A 17300-nucleotide genomic window follows, 5' to 3' on the forward strand; every position below is an offset into this window, starting at 1 on the left:
CTGCTTCCTTCCTGGAGCCTGATTGGGCTGCTCCTGCAGGCCAATCAGTTGTTGCATTCTAGGATCCTACCGACCTGATAGGCTGATTAACCTCCTCCTGGGTTCTGATTGGGCTACTTGTGCAGGCCAATCAGATAGTTGCATTCTAGGATCCTACCTGCCTATTGTTCTAGGATCCAAGCTCAGTACATAACAGTGGGGTCTCTACCTTTCCTTTTCCCCATTTCTTTGCACTTCTGCAAACCTTTAGGAAAATACTATCAGTTCTGTGTGTCTTATAGTTGCAGGCTCTACATTTTTCACACTCAGTCCCCCAAAGTCTGGAGGTACCTCCTCAGAGAGACAAAGACTTCAGTCTACAGTCATAAAAGCTCCACTTGTTTTATTTGTGGATGCATGCAGCCTCCATTACGCTCATGATATTGGTTTTAGGACTATGTGATCAGACTATATTAGTCTCATTGTTGGACTAACCCACTGTAGTCTACTCTGCTTGATGATAGCTCTCCAGGGTCTCAGGTAAAAGGTAAAGGGACCCCTGACCATTAGGTCCAGTCGTGACCGACTCTGGGGTTGCGGCGCTCATCTTGCTTTATTGGCCGAGGGAGCCGGCGTACAGCTTCCGGGTCATGTAGCCAGCATGACTAAGCCGCTTCTGGCGAACCAGAGCAGCGCACGGAAATGTCGTTTACCTTCCTGCCGGAGCGGTACCTATTTATCTACTTGCCCCGGTGTGCTTTTGAAGTGCTAGGTTGGCAGGAGCAGGGACCAAGCAACGGGAGCTCACCCCGTTGCGGGGATTCAAACCGCCGACCTTCTGATCAGCAAATCCTAGGCTCTGTGGTTTAACCCACAGCGCCACCCACGTCCCTAGGGTCTCAGGAATAGATCATATTTTCCATTGTCTGCCTGCCTGGCCCTGTTAACTGGGGGTACCAGGGTCTGAACTTGAGACTGTTTTGCCTAATTGAGCTAAGATCCCACTGACCATTGTAAGAGAACAAGGGAGGTGTTCATGGTGAGCACCTCTTTTTCTAGTAAAAGAGCATGATTTGGGTACCTCTTTAATTGCGCTTCTATGTTTAACAGGCTTTTGACAGCAACGGTGCCATAAAAATATTAAAGCTTCCTTCATACATGGATTTACATGTTGCCAGCGCCACTTTAGTGTTGTTGTTTTCTTCTACTGGCAATCCTTTGGGGCGCATTCAAAATGAATTCACAGCAAACACTACCAGGTTTTTTGCTAGTAGTAATCAGTGCTTTGAATGGGTCCTCTCATGTTAAGCAGCCTGGCACTTCTGCAAACCGACACATTTGAATGACAGGTAGTGTAAATGCAAACATGCCTGCAGCTCCTGGCCCTTTTCCATATTCCAGGCCAGTTTTTCTTTGGCTTTTACCTCCCCCCAAAAAACACAGTGGAAACTCGCCAGAGCACAAAGCGGCTTTTCATGCGCTTTCCCCTTTCGCCTTCTGTCCACATCATGTCTCTAGTGCAAGGAGCAGCGAGAGCACAAATGAGTTTATTTTCAAGGGTGCCTCTAGATTACAGCTCTTTAAAGGGATGTCCTTCCCCCCGAATTTATTTCTTTTTCTTCTGCTCCAGCCTCTGGCCTTCAATAGTGTCAGTGGAGGTTTTCAGCACCTAGCATTACAGTGGTACCTCGGGTTACATACACTTCAGGTTACACACGCTTCAGGTTACAGACTTCGCTAACCCTGAAATAGTGCTTCAGATTAAGAGCTTTGCTTCAGGATGAGATCAGAAATAGTGCTCCTGCGGCGCAGCAGCAGCAGGAGGCCCCATTAGCTAAAGTGGTTCTTCAGGTTAAGAACAGTTTCAGGTTAAGAACGGACCTCCAGAACGAATTAAGTACTTAACCTGAGGTACCACTGTATTTGTTCAACTTACAGTGTTAGATGTGAACACATGCAGGCAATTCATGTAGGTTGGGCTTGCAGTTACCAGGGTTCAACAGCAAGATATACAGTAGACCCTCGGGTTACGTTACTCTCGAGTAACATGAACTTTGGGTTGTGAAAGTGGCAAACCCAGAAGTATACTTTTGGGTTTCGCCGCTCGTGCATGCACAGAAGTGCTCTGTGCACCGCGCGCATGCGCAGAAGCTCTGTATCACGCCGTGTGTGTGCGCAGAAGCAGCGCCTGTGGATACGGATTTTTTGGGGTGTGCGCGGATCCCCAGAATGAATAAAATTCGTATCCATAGGGTCCACTGTACATAGGAGGTGGCCTCCAAAATGCAGTCCTGTTTTTATACAGGGCTGAATTTTGTAATCTAGTAAGTTTTATTGTTTATAGCCAGTGACCATCACAATACAGCAGAAGCACATATCACACAACTACAAAACAAAGTACATTACATGCACCAGAGCAGGACAAATCTACAATGTCCAAAATTTAGAAACGTTCCTTCTAATTCTGGAATCGGGACAGCTCTTTCTTCACATTTTTAATGATTCTGGGAAACACAGCATAGTAACGTATCTTATCTTATCTCAAATCCATTTCAGTTAACGTACAGTGAGAATTAGCTGCCGTAATTCTATAACACATCATATTACAAAGACTAAGAGATAAATAAATAAAAATCTCACCATAAACAAAAAAGAAACAAATAGCATAAAAGAGAGGGAAAGGGTAGTTGATTGCAATTTTAAGAATCTTCTGCGCATTCTACCCATGAGGTAAGATAAGGTGACTGCCTCAGGTGGCAAGATCCATAGGGACAGCAGATCCTGATGTAATATTTATTCAGGTCCGGCCCAACCATGAGGCAAGTTGGGGCAACTGTCTCAGATGGCAAAGCTCCACCAGGGCATCAGAGCCTTATGTCATTTTTCTTCCCCCTTTGTTCCGAATGTGGATCTTCCCTAGTGGGGATTGCGGTGCCATTTCGGGGCCTTCCTCAGGTGCCAAAATACCGTATTTTTTGCTCTGTAAGACTCACTTTTCCCCTCCTAAACAGTAAGGGGAAATGTGTGTGTGTCTTATGGAACGAATGCAGGCTGCGCAGCGATCCCTCTTGCTGTTCTGGCTTCTGGAATTCAGATTTATTTTTTTTCTTGTTTTCCTCCTCCAAAAACTAGGCGCGTCTTGTGGTCTGGTGTGTCTTATAGAGCGAAAAATATGGCATTTGGGGCAGTCTTGGTTCTGTGGGACCAGTGTTCAGATTCCCTCTCACGGTCTGTTTCCCCTTTCTTCTCAGCTGGGGCAATAGGACTTACAGTGGTACCTTGGTTCTCAAACGCCCGGTTCTGCAAACCCGGAAGTAAGTGTTCCGGTTTGCGAACTTTTTGGAAGCCGAACATGCTCTGTTTTGAGTGTTACACTTCTGTTTTGAGTGTTACGCTGAGGTCTGTATGTTTTTGTTATTTATTTTGCGTTTTTATTTTTGAGGCTCTTTTTGTTTTATTTTTGTGACTGTGTGAAACGCAGTTCAGCTACTGATTGTTTGATTGCGTGACTGCAGTACATTGTTTCTTGCTTCCATTTTATGGATCAATGGTCTCGATAGATAGTAAAATTCATGTTAAATTGCTGTTTTAGGGGTTGTTTTTAAAGGTCTGGAATGGATTAATCCATTTGGCATGACTTTCTATGGGAAAATGCACCTTGGTTTTGGAACGCTTTGGTTTTGGAACGGACTTCCAGAAGGTATTAAGTTTTGAGAACCAAGGTACCATTGCATCAAATCCAGTTGAATGTCCCTATTTTCATTGGAGAAATTTTGGATGGTATTGTCATACACAGAGAGAGTTAATTGTGTCCAAGTCTGCTGAAGCACGCTCAACTTTGTGTTCAATTGCGACCTTCAGTTTTGTCACATCTACCAAATATTTGGCACTAAGGTGTGCTTTTATACTGTGACCTCAAACTATCCCTCCTGGAATGAGTTGAAACGAAACCTTACTAGCTTCTGAGAAGTTTTAATAAGCATCCTTGACTCTGGAGATGTTGCTACGTGCCTGGTTGCTAACAGGTCTATTTTAGAGTGACTAATTAAAAATGGTTATTAGCAAAATAAACAGGCCTCGGAATTGGAGTCATTATCAGATGGTCCTACCTCATGTTTTCTCTGTGTGTGTAAGTGACAATGAAATGTGTTTTCTTAAAAAAAAGCCTTACTTAGCCCAGTTTTGTAGAAAGCCTCCCCCAAAGGACGTGCCAGTTGAAATAAAAGTTTTTGCTGATTTTATTTTCTCCAGAGAAGTCACAATCTGTTAATTTTTATATTAACAGCCAACTTTGCTGTTATATATCTCACAGTGTTTTTTACAGATATTAGGAGGCACTTTTAATTTATTGTTTATTAATTTACAAAGATTTTGTGTGTGTGGGCAGGGGGGAGAACGAATAGGTTTTTGTGTGTAAGGACTGCAAGCTCAGTTCTAGTACAGTGGTACCTCGGGTTACGGACACTTCAGGTTACAGACTCTGCTAACCCAGAAATACTACCTCAGGTTAAGAACTTTGCTTCAGGATGAGAACAGAAATTGTGTGGCGGCGGCGCAGCGGCAGCGGGAGGCCCCATTAGCTAAAGTGGTACCTCAGGTTACCACTCAGGTTACCATTCGTTCGTTAAGAACAAACCTCCAGAATGAATTAAGTTCTTAACCTGAAGTACCACTGTACTGAAAACAAATTCCTGGGCTAAGGTACACTTAATTCTGTTTTGCACTTTGCCCCTGATGGTAGACCTTGAGGTTCTAAGGGGAGGAAACCAAAGTAGACCTCATAAGCTTTGATTCTGCTTATTTCTGCAATAAGGTGTCTGCTCCTGCCAACCTCTCACCACACAACTGTAGTTATCCGCTTTCCACTTCTCCCTCCCTTCAGTATGGCTCCTAGAAAGTCTTGCTGGCTTGAAAGTTTTTTCATGCCTTATGCTAGCAGACACTTCCAATAACATGTTTATAGACCCTCCAAGTATCCCTATTTTCCAGAGACAGTTCCAGATTTACAGAAGCTGTCCTGGTTTCTGATTTGATCTCAGAATGTTCCACCTTTCCTTATGACGTCCCTATTTTCATCGGAAAAAAGTTGGAGGGTATGTGTTTATGTAAAACCATCTCAGTAACTTCCTACAATCGGCCTACATTTATGTTGTGGTTTCTTCACTTAGTCTGGAAGTTAACCGTCTTGCAAGGAGGGGATACTGTGTTAAACGACTCTGGTTTTTCAAAGTTTGTCTGATGGTCCCATATTATGAGCAGCCACTCATAGGACTGGGCAAGTCCTGTCACTAGTACAGCAACAAGGTGTTCCATAAGTTTTAAAAGTGCAGCCTGTCAATCGGTGTCATTATTATTATTATGATTATTATTATTATTATTTACACCCTGCCCTCCCCAGCCAAGACCATGCTCAGGGCAGCTAACACCAGGTATAAAAACAATTGATTAAAATATAACTTTAAAACAATATTAAAATACAACATTAAAATGCAGCCTCATTTCATGAAGATGATGGATTTTTCGGAGCTAGCCAACCTAACCGGAAGAGTCCGCGACCAGAAGGAGGAGGAGTATCAGGAAGAGTGGAATAAATTTAATGATTATTTAGTTAAATTTGTTAAGTTAAACTAACTGAAAATAGCTTGCAGATACTTAATGGGCTTAGGATTTTATCTATGTTAAGTGATGAATTAATATGTTTAATTCCATAAGGTGAAGATTTAAGAATGTTAATGTTTAAGTTAAATTTTATAGAAATTGGGACTTGGAAAACCGTTAAAAGGACATGCAGTGAAATTCAACCAAGGGGAACCGAGGAAGTCACTTAACAAAGTTAATAACTGTAATTTTCAATAAAGCTATGATTTATGTTTGTTTGTTTGTTTGTTTGTTTGTTTATAATATTGTGAAAACTAATATTTTTTTGGGGGGGAATGCAGCCTCATTTCAGTAGAAACTCAAATCGAAAACTTTTTGGGGATGAAAACATCAAAAACGTCATACACTCAATCGGTCAAAATTTGCATTATAGAAACTTGAATTCAGAGGTCTGTAATCGCCCGTGTTTACAACACAGAGACACGGAGAGGAGAATTAGAGGACTCTTCTCTGACAGAAAGCTTTGAGTAAGATTTTAGTGCTCAGCGGGTGAATAAAAACGTGTTCTTCCCCATGCCATTTGGCTTACTTCAGTATTTCTGATTCCAAACTCCCACTGTTGCTTTTGTTGACTTATCTTCTGGGGGGAAACTAGTCGATAAGAACTTGTCTTTCTGGTACTTGTTTGGTGAATTTTGAAACTTAAGGTACAGCCATTCCTCTTATCAGATCTGAAGTTGCAGGGAGTAAAAGCACTAGGTCAAAAGTGGACATTGTCCTTGCCTGGAGCATGTGGAACTTAAAACTGCAGGCTTGTCTGTTACCTTTGTACTGTGTTACAAGTGCTTCAGCTGCTTTTCCTATTTAGCGTACTATATTATTTTACTTGGGACTCCAGGTGCGATTTTATACCATACCCACTTACCTGGGAATAAGTCACATTGAATTCAGTGGGGCTGAATTCCACTCTTTGATATGACAGTCCTCCATTACTGTATACAGTGGTTCCTCGGGTTACATATGCTTCAGGTTACATACGCTTCAGGTTACAGACTCCGCTAACCCAGAAATAGTACCTCGGGTTAAGAACTTTGCTTCAGGATGAGAACAGAAATCGTGCTCCGGCGGCGCGGCGGCAGCAGGAGCCCCCATTAGCTAAAGTGGTGCTTCAGGTTAAGAACAGTTTCAGGTTAAGAACAGACCTCCGGAACGAATTAAGTACTTAACCTGAGGTACCACTGTACTTCCCAACACTGGAAAAGACAGAGATTATAGGGGTTTTGCCGCTGCCGCCACCCTGATTTTGAAGCTCCAAGCCCAAGCTCTGCTGTCTGGCAAAGGGTATATAGCAGATGAAATTTAAATTAGTTTGCTTCGTTCTAATTTGGCAAGCTTTGCTCAGCTTCTGGGCAAGCTGTTTGAACCCGCTCAGCTGCCTGAGGCAAAGTCAACATTACAGTTTTCAAAGTGAGATGGAGTTCAGCATCAGGCCTGCCGACTGGGGCTACTAACAGACTTAATGGAAAAGGGCTGTTACCCTCTTCTTCCTATCACATCCATCATCAAGGTTGTATATTACTCCGATCCTAAAGGCTCTCTTTCCCTCTTTCCCAGGGTCCTGAAATTCAAGAAGGCAGCTATTTGGACAGTGAAAGTGCATACAGTGAATCGGATCTCTTTCCCGATGAAGACAACATGACCCTGGCTCAGCAGGAAGTCCACCATGAGTCTGACATGGACAGTGCCATTGAAAGCGCCCACAGCTCAGAGGCGTCGGATGTGTGTCGGAGTGAGGAGAAGGATGGCATGCTGGGTGGCCTCTTCCTGCCTGGAGATAAGTGAGTAGAAAGCTCTATATCGCCTTTCCTATACAGTCATACCTCGGGTTGAATGTGCTTTGGGATCAGCGTGTTCGAGTTGCGCTCCGCGGCAACCTGGAAGTAACAGAGCGCATTACTTCCGGGTTTCAACGCTTGTGCATTCGCAGAAGCGGCGAAAAGCGACGCGTGTGTGCACAGACGTGCCGCCGCTGGTTACATTTGCTTCTAGATGCGAACGGGGCTCCGGAGCGGATCCCGTTCACATCTAGAGGTACCACTGCGTATACATCGACAAGATGTACAGAACAAAAGTCACTGGGTAGCGTAAAATGGGTGAATCAATGAGAGAAATACCGGCTCTTGTGGAATGATTTCTCTACAAGATTATTTTCATTACGTGTTTCAAAAATACACAAATACAATGAAAGAGTCGTAGAAAAGGAGTGAAAACTATCCTGTGGAATAATTGCGTGTTGTCCAAAACCTGGGGGTGGAGTTCTGTCCTTCCCCTTCTCCACTTAACGGCCCCAAACTGAATTTCCCCATAAACCTTAGGGTGGCTGTCTCTTCTCTGCCCCATTCACCCCTGTTTTCTCAAAGTGGGCAATGGGTGTGGACCTAAAGGCACCATTTGGCCTTGAATACGGAAGGCGTCCCATTCGAATTGCCTCTTTGCATGTGTTCTGACGTTCCTTTTCTCGCCCTGAGGTCCAGCCCCCTCAACCCTTCCGCGGCATCTGACCTCTCCACCTATTCCACTGCCTCCTTGATCAGTAACGAAGAACAGTTTGAAGACTACGGAGAAGGCGACGATGTGGACTACACTCCCAGCAGCCCTTGCCCCGACGACGAAAGCCGAACAAATGCCTACTCGGACCTTGGCTCATCTGTTTCTTCCAGGTTGGTACCATATTTTTCGCCCTATAGGGTGCACCTAGTTTTTTTGGGGTGGGGGAATAAATAAAGAAAAAAAATATATTTCCCCCCCAGGCATGGGGCTGGGGCGGGGGAAGCCCGAGCTTCCCCAGACCCCAGAACAGGTTGCCCTCTGCAAGCCTTGGGAGCCAGGCGGGAACTCCCGCCGGACTCCCCAGGCTTGCAGCTATCTGCCCGAAGCCCAGGGCGCGCTCTGCTGCACTCCCTGGGTTTCGGGCTGCAGGCTGCTGTCCGCAAGCCTTGGGAGCCCAGCGCGACTTCCTGCCGGGCTCCCAAGGCTTGTGGATAGCTTCCTGAAGCCTGGAGAGTGAGAGGGGTTGGTGCGCACCGATGCCTCTCACTCTCCAGGCTTCAGCGAAAGCCTGCATTTGCCCCATAGGACACAGAAACATTTCCCCTTCATTTTTGGAGGGGAAAAAGTGTGTCCTATAGGGCGAAAAATACGGTAATTTGTGTCACTTAAACCATATCCTTCCCTTCGCCCCCTGCTTCCTTCCTGGGGGTTGGAGAAACTGCCTACTTAATATATCCCAGAGACTTTTTTTTTTTTTGCAGTTACTTCCTTTTTCACAAGTATAAAATCCAGCTTTTGCCTCTGCTTTCTCCTTTGTTTGTCTTTTTGTTTCTGATAGAACCTTGCAACTATCTTTTCCAAACCCTAAGACAAATTTATGAGTCATGACACACCATGTAATCTCACATTTACAAAGGTTTTCTTGCGTCTGTTTTTTTAATCACACTTTTTATTAAGTTTTCAAAAATGTAACACATACATTTCAATACAAATTTTTTTCTTTGTGATTTTTGTCTACCATATTTTTTGCTCTATAAGACGCACCAGACCACAAGACGCACCTAGTTTTTGGAGGAGGAAAACAAGAAAAAAAATATTCTGAATCTCAGAAGCCAGAACAGCAAGAGGAATCGCAGCGCAGCGAATGCAGCAATCCCTCTTGCTGTTCTCGCTTCTGGGATAGCTGCGCAGCCTGCATTCGCTCCATAAGACACACACACATTTCCCCTTACTTTTTAGGAGGGAAAAAGTGAGTCTTATAGAGCAAAAAATACAGTACTTTCCACCTTCTTTTCCATTGTGTTTTTGTTTCTCTCCCCCTTGCTGCACCTTGTCTTCTATATCTTATATCTTAACAACATTACTATAATCTTTTAAGTTCTTCTGTTGCTTGTAGTTTAAATCCTGCTCACATATCCATCATCTAATAATATTTCTTTAAATAGTCCGAAAAAGGCTTCCATTCTTCCACAAAACCTGCATCTTTAGGTTCTCTTATTTTGGTTGTTAACTTTGCCAGTTCTGCATAGTCTTACTTATCCATTCTTCTTTGGTGAGAACTTTTGGTTCCTTCCATTTTTGTGTGCATGCTGGGGGGTATTAATATCATTGTTGAAGATGCTATTGGAAAAGCATTTAGGGAGCCTGGATAGCAAAATAATTCTGTACTAGCGTTGCCATATTTCAAAAAGTGAAAATCCAGACACAAACGTTCTTGACTTTTTTTGGCAAAGTAGTTGAGCTTCTGTTTTGGGTTTTGGGGGAGGGCAAAGTTGTTGAGTTTGTTATTGTTGTTTTTTAAAAAAATTGAAGTTTTAAACATTTCCAATATGGGCTGCCGTACACCTGGGTTTTCAAAAATTCCGTACAGACGGCAGTTTCGACAGGCTATGTCCAGGAAATTCCAGACATATGGCAGCCCTATCTGTACTAAATCATGATGCTTGTTTAAATATCAGAGGTGGTGGTTTATGTGAACAGGGAATCTCCAGAGCAGCTTTCCCCAAGCCAGTGTTCTCTAGATGTTCTAGACTCCATTGCCATTGAACCCAGCCATTTGCTAGGAGTTAGAACAACATCTCAACGGCATTAGGATATGGAAGGCTGCTGTAGAGACCTTTAATCCACATAGCAGGGATGAACGCCTGAGTTAACAACCATGCATATGATAACACATCCTAAGAGAAAAGTGGAAGTTGGTGGTCTTTCAGTAAGGCCAGAGGAACCTAGGCCAAGCGTTCCTCATACTTGCTTACATAGGTGTAGAGGAAGGAATCAACCCTATCCATCAAGCCAGGCTGTCAACATGGGCTACAGTTTAGCTAATGTTGAATTTCACCTATGGAAGTGTGGCGTTATTGACCAAGTCCTCTTATTCCTCTTGCCGCCTTCATGTAGACATTGAAGGATCAATGAGTTGTTACAGAGGATGGCAGGTAACTCAGCTCACTGGATCATGACTGAGCACAATCCCCTAGAAGTCTAGGTAAAGGTAAAGGGACCCCTGACCATTAGGTCCAGTCATGACCGACTCTGGGGTTGCGGCGCTCATCTCGCTTTATCGGCCGAGGGAGCCGGCGTACAGGTTCCGGGTCATGTGGCCAGCATGACTAAGCCGCTTCTGGCGAACCAGAGCAGCGCACGGAAATGCCGTTTACCTTCCCACCGGAGCGGTACCTATTTATCTACTTGCACTTTGATGTGCTTTCAAACTGCTAGGTTGGCAGGAGCTAGAACCGAGCAACGGGAGCTCACCCCGTCATGGGGATTCGAACCGCCGACCTTCTGATTGGCAAGTCCTAGGCTCTGGGGTTTAACCCACAGCTCCACCCGCATTCCTCGATTGGTGGTTAAAGGTAAAGGTTAAGGGACCCCTGACCATTAGGTCCAGTCGTGGCCAACTCTGGGGTTGCGGTGCTCATCTCACTTTATCGGCCGAGGGAGCCGGCGTACAGCTTCCGGGTCATGTGGCCAGCATGACTAAGCCGCTTCTGGCGAACCAGAGCAGCGCACGGAAATGCCATTTACCTTCCCGCCGGAGCGGTACCTATTTATCTACTTGCATTTTGACGTGCTTTCGAACTGCTAGGTTGGCAGGAGCTAGAACCGAGCAATGGGAGCTCACCCCGTCATGGGGATTCGAACCGCCGACCTTCTGATTGGCAAGCCCTAGGCTCTGTGGTTTAACCCACAGCGCCACCCACCTCCCCTTCTAGAAGTCTACTGTGAAGCAAAGGAGTAAGTTCAATGGCCTTCCTTCCAGGTGAATGGGTATAGGATTGTAGCCTTAATTGACTGAACCATGTACTATATATCCATAATCTATCTTGGTCAAAAGCAAACAGTCAAGAGAAGGAGGACTGGAATATGTGTAGATCAAGGTTTCCCAAATTTGGGTCTCCAGCCGCTTTTGGACTACAGTTCCCATCATTCCAGACCACTGGCCCTGCTAGCTAGGGAAGATGGGAGTTGTACTCCCAACAGCAGCTGGAGATCCAAGTTTGCAAAACCCCGGTATAAATCAAATATATCTGCACTGGCTCCTACTGTAAAATCTCGCAGATTTGGGGGTCATACTAGGAACAGGGCAATGCAGGCAACAACTTCCTGGGGTTAACACCCTGCTGCAGATGTTGCGGTAAGAGCAAGACTGGTGTCATCATTCAAGAAGGGTGGGTGTGATTTATGGCTGGTCCACACAGGACCCGTTTGAGCACCTCTTTGCCTTTCTGCCAACAGTGCCGGCCAGACACCAAGAAAAATGAGGCATATTTACAATAGCGAGCTGCTGGATGTCTACTGCACACAGTGCTGTAAGAAAATCAACCTGCTGAATGACTTGGAAGCCAGGCTGAAAAACCTGAAAGCAAACAGGTGAGTAAACACTGTGGACCTGTAGGAACATTTCGAGAGTCCTCAAGCAACCCTGGGCATTGATAGTGATGTTATATTAATAACTAGTGTTAAATTGAATTAAAAATTAGTAATAAATGTGGAAGAATATGATTTCATTATGGTTGCAGGCTGCAGTTCTGCACACACTGAATAGGTTAGTCGGGCTTACTTCTGAGTAGACCTGCATAGGATTCCCTTTTAGTTGAGTTTTCATTGATTGAATAAAGTTGCACATTAGTGAAACCTCAATATCTGTGTCATTGTGAAATTCTGAAAGAAGTATAGGATAAATTCCAAGGGGGGACGGGACCGGATGTACATTTCCAAAATATAAGATAAAGAACAAATCAAATAAAACCTACATAGAGCAACAGTGTTTTGTGTTGTGTATGGGCCTATTAGGTCCATAAATTACCATATAACATATATTCAACACAAAAAACAGTGGCAATTTGTTGTTGACAAAGGGCAGCTGGACATATAAATGGCCCCATTACCTTCAGTGGCTTAGGGCCTCATCAAACCTACATCCGGCCCTGGCCATAATGCAGAAACCACAGCTTTGGGTTAACCTTAACTCATCCTATGTTGCTTCTTTTTTTGTTTCTTCCAGCCCAAACAGAAAAATAACAAGTACGGCTTTTGGCAGGTAAGAATCAGCTCACATTTCTACCTGAGACTTGGCCCTTAAATACAGACTTGTTTAGACATTGGAGGCTTCTCCACTAAAGTGGCTCACAGAGCCCCCTTTCTTACTCCAAAGCAGCTGTTCTCAACCTGCGGGTCCCCAGATGTTTGTTGGACTACAACTCCCATCATCCCTGACCACTGGTCATGCTGGCTAGGAATGATGGGAGTTGTAGTCCAACAACATCTGGGGACCCACAGGTTGGGAAACACTACTCCAAAGGGTCAAAGCAGCTGTCCTCTTGTCTTCCCAACAGGCAACTTTTCCACAACAGCAACTTCAGCAGCAGCAACGGCAGCACAGAGGACTTGTTCAGAGACAGCATAGACTCATGCGATAACGATATCACAGAAAAGGTGAGGTGTCAATGTGGAACACGTGGGGAACCACAACTCCCATCATTCCTGACTTCTGGCTACGCTGGTTGAGGCTGATGGGAGGTGGAGTCCAACAACATCTGGAGGGACATTGGTTCCCCACTCTGGGGATTTGCTAATGTGCCAAAGCTGCTTTTTCTTATCTGTCAGTTTATAGTCCTGAGGCTTTCCTGAAGTCTCATGCAGTGTGAGTGTGATATACGAGAGCCAGTGTGGTGTAGTGGTTAAGAGCGGTAGACTCGTAATCTGGTGAACCGGGTTCACGTCTCCGCTCCTCCACATGCAGCTACTGGGTGACCTTGGGCCAGTCACACTTCTCTGAAGTCTCTCAGCCCCACTCACCTCACAGAGTGTTTGTTGTGGGGAGGAAGGGAAAAGGAGATTGTTAGCCGCTTTGAGATTCCTTCGGGTAGTGATAAAGCAGGATATCAAATCCAAATCCAAACTCTATATAGTCATACCTCATGTTACGTCCGCTTCATGCTACGTTCTTTCAGGTTACGCCCCGCGGCGACCCGGAAGTACCAGAAAGGGTTACTTCCGGGATTCGCCGCTGGCGCATGCACAAAAGCGCAAAATGCCACACTGAATTGCAACCCACACATGCGCAGACGCGCCATTGTGGGTTGCGTTCTTTTCATGTTGCGAACGGGCCTCCAGAACAGATCTCGTTCGCAACCAGAGGTACCACTGTAGACAGAAACTGGGGAGCAATTTTAAATTAGGGAAAGTGTGGCTGATGAAACAGTGCCAAGCTCTTAGCATAATCCCTTTATTTTATTTATTTCTTTTTATTAAATTTGTCTGCCACCCTTCATCTCAGGGCGGCTCACAACATAAAAAGACAAGATAAAAACATAAAATACATAATAAAAACAACAAGAGGAAAACTACAAAGAATACAAACTATAGAAGAAGAGAACAAGAAGAACATGCATTTAAAGTAGATTGGGAAGTGTTTATTGAATATATGGGGGGGTTGTGTGCATTTGAAAACGTGGGCAGCATTAAGATAAATTCAGCAGTGTAAATACGTTTTGTTGGATGTAATAATGGAATACTGAATGGTTTCCTCTATATGAAATATGCAGGGATTTATGTTAGGCAAAATGAACCACGGAAAGAGAAGAAGGGAAGTCATTGATATTTTAAGGTTGTTTAAATGAATATTCTAAAATGTAAAACAGAAAATTTAATACAGTGGAACCTTGGTTGTCGAATGCTTTGGAGGCCAAACAATTCAGAACCTGAACACCGACAACCAGGAAGTGAATACTTCCATTTTTGATCGCTTTTTGGAAGCCGAACGGCTTCCGGGGCACATTTTTCAATTTTCTCCATTTCTCCATTTTCTCCATTTCATTTTTCTCCATTGACTTTGCAGTCAGCCCATTGATCCGTTTCAGAAGCCAAATGGTCTTCCGGAACAGATTATATTCGAAAACCGAAGTTCCACTGTAAGAAAAATAAATATTAAAAAAAAACTACAAAGCAATAAACCCCATGCCCCCCCCACTGGGGTGGTGAACCCATGCCCTGCAGGCCAAATCAGGCCCACAAAGCAATTTCTGGTGGTCCGCCAGCCCCCAGCAGTGGTGAAATTCTTTGTGGCACCCAAATTGGTGCTGAATGAGGTCTTTTTCCTACACACAGTCAATGCAAGCAGATAAAGTGCTCTCTGATACTCTCTCAACATTTCCCAAGCTATTACCGTTTGTAAACCATTAAGATTAGCTCACTCGGTAGAGCATGAATCTCTTAATTTCAGGGTTGTGGGTTTGAGCCCCACATTGGGCAAAAGATTCCTTCATAGCAGGGGGTTGGACTAAATGACCCTCATTGTCCCTTTCCATCTCTATGATTCTAATAAACCGTTAAGGGTCTAACTTGCTCTTTCCTCCAGTCTATATTTTCGGTAAACCTTCTAGCAGTGATGGCCAAAGTTGGCCCTCCAGCTGTTTGGGGACTACAATTCCCATCATCCCTGACCACTGGTCCTGTTAGCTAGGGATGATGGGAGTTGTAGTCCCAAAACAGCTGGAGAGCCAAGTTTGGCCATCACTGTGCTATGGGCAGAAGCTTACATCCCCGTTCGTTTTTACAGGTTACTTATTTAGAGAAAAAAGTGACGGAACTGGAAAATGACAGCATGACAAACGGTGACCTGAAAAGCAAATTGAAACAGGAGAACACACACCTGGTTCACAGGTAATCTAGTATACTGCCTGCTGTCTCCTTTCTGTAGCCTCCACAGAGATATATTGAGAACTTTAGGCAGAGCAAGGACTCCAGCAACAATGGAAGTGATAATGATCCCTTGGATCTGTTGGATATCTGCTTTCAAAAGGATTTTGAGAGATGTTTAGAATATTTGCAAGAGCTGTGATTTGAGGGTGGGCAGGAAAGTCTCTTTAAAAAAAAAGGAGTTTCTTTGGCCTAAGATTCAGGGTCAGACTAGATGTGATACTCAATGTATTATTAGCAACTATGTCTTTTTATTACATGTTTATGTATTTATTTTCATTTTAATATATTTTTAATCATTTGTTGGAAGCTGCCCAGAATGGCTGGGGAAACCCAGCCAGGTGGGCAGGGTATAAACAATAAATTATTATTATTAAATTATTATTTTAATAGAATAAGAGATCAGCACAATGGACAATTTATGAAAGAGTGGAAGCCTATTTTTGATTATGTGAGAAAATATAACAACCAAATGAAAACACAGGCAGGATTTACTTCTGTTTGCTGTTTTGTTTTGGGTTTTTTCCCCTGCGTTTACAAATTCTGATTTACTTCTAGTTACATTCCATTTTGCAAAATTATCCCTTAGTCAACAGGATGCGGGTGGTGCTGTGGGTTAAACCACAGAGCCTGGGGCTTGCTGATCAGAAGGTCGGCGGTTCGAATTCCCTCGATGGGGTGAGCTCCCATTGCTCGGTCCCAGCTCCTGCCAACCTAACAGTTCAAAAGCATACCAGTGCAAGTAGATAAATAGGTACCGCTCTGGCGGGAAGGTAAACAGCGTTTCCGTGTGCTGCTCTGGTTCGCCAGAAGCGGCTTAGTCATGCTGGCCACATGACCCGGAAGCTGTACGCTGGCTCCCTCGGCCAATAAAGCGAGATGAGCGCTGCAACCCCAGAGTCGGTCACGGCTGGACCTAATGGTCAGGGGTCCCTTTACATTCCATTTTGCAAAATTATCCCTTAGTCAACAGCTGCACTCTTGCCTTATTTATTTGTTTTTATCCTGTATTTTATCCTGTGAACAGTCCTGAGATCTTACGACGAAGGGCGGTTTATAAATCAAATAAATAAATTGGTGACCTTTTTCTTTTTTTGCTTAAGAGTTCACGAACTCGAAGAACTCTTGAAAGACCAAGAGACGTCAGCTGAGCAGACTCTGGAAGAAGAGATAAAGAGGCACAGAGAAGCATATAGCAAGTACGAGAAAGAGAAGAGCACGGAAATCGAACTGCTGAACGCAAGGTAATATTCATTGATACCCTGCTGGCTTTCCTCAGCCATGCTTGCCTCTACGAACGACTTCGTTTCCAAGTTGCAACATGGATGACTATCTAGGGAACAAAATGTGAACATGTGAACATAAGCCCCAAGACGAGCAGTCTTCTGAAATGTGGACTATCAAGGTTTCTTTACCTGCAGGGACGCAGGTGGCGCTGCGGTCTAAACCACTGAGCCTCCTGGGCTTGCCAATCAGAAGGTTGGTGGTTCGAATCGGCACGGCCGGGTGAGCTCCCGTTGCTCTGCCCCTGCTCCTGCCAACCTAGCAGTTTGAAAGCACACCAGTGCAAGTAGATAAATAGGTACCACTGTGGCAGGATCAGTGTTTCCATGTGCTCTGGCTTCAGTCATGGTGTTTCGTTGCACCAGAAGCTGTTTAGTCATGCTGGCCACATGACCCAGAAAGCTGTCTGTGGGCAAACACCGCTCCCTCGGCCTGAAAGCGAGATGAGCGCCACAACCTCATAGAAGAGAAGAGGAGTTTGGATTTTATATCCCGCTTTATCACTACCCGAAGGAGTCTCAAAGCGGCTAACATTCTCCTTTCCCTTCCTCCCCCACAACAAACACTCTGTGAGGTGAGTGGGGCTGAGAGACTTCAGAGAAGTGTGACTGGCCCAAGGTCACCCAGCAGCTGCAGGTGGAGGAGTGGAGACGCGAATCTGGTTCCCCAGATTACAAGACTACCGC

At 44.6% G+C, this 17300-nt stretch overlaps 1 protein-coding gene and 1 long non-coding RNA gene across 5 annotated transcripts in view; one reads left to right on the top strand and one right to left on the bottom strand.

Moving 5' to 3' along the window:
* RAB11FIP4 (RAB11 family interacting protein 4) overlaps positions 1-17300 on the top strand; it is a 188228-nt gene that overhangs the window by 162357 nt on the left and 8571 nt on the right. For 3 of the 4 annotated variants that reach the window (XM_081898647.1, XM_081898649.1, XM_081898650.1), the window contains 7 exons: positions 7192-7415; positions 8106-8297; positions 11866-12000; positions 12635-12670; positions 12966-13065; positions 15191-15294; positions 16434-16574. In XM_081898647.1, coding sequence (XP_081754773.1) covers positions 7192-7415; positions 8106-8297; positions 11866-12000; positions 12635-12670; positions 12966-13065; positions 15191-15294; positions 16434-16574 — 932 coding nt within the window. The remainder of the gene's footprint in view (positions 1-7191; positions 7416-8105; positions 8298-11865; positions 12001-12634; positions 12671-12965; positions 13066-15190; positions 15295-16433; positions 16575-17300) is intronic. The other variant, XM_081898648.1, reaches the window with a different exon arrangement.
* The window catches only part of LOC309363030, a 111725-nt gene that overhangs the window by 39356 nt on the left and 55069 nt on the right, over positions 1-17300 (bottom strand). The window lies entirely within an intron of this gene.

Source organism: Podarcis melisellensis (assembly GCF_964234715.1).
Source record: "Podarcis melisellensis genome assembly, chromosome: 2".
In the NCBI taxonomy this organism is placed as follows: Eukaryota; Metazoa; Chordata; class Lepidosauria; order Squamata; family Lacertidae; genus Podarcis; species Podarcis melisellensis.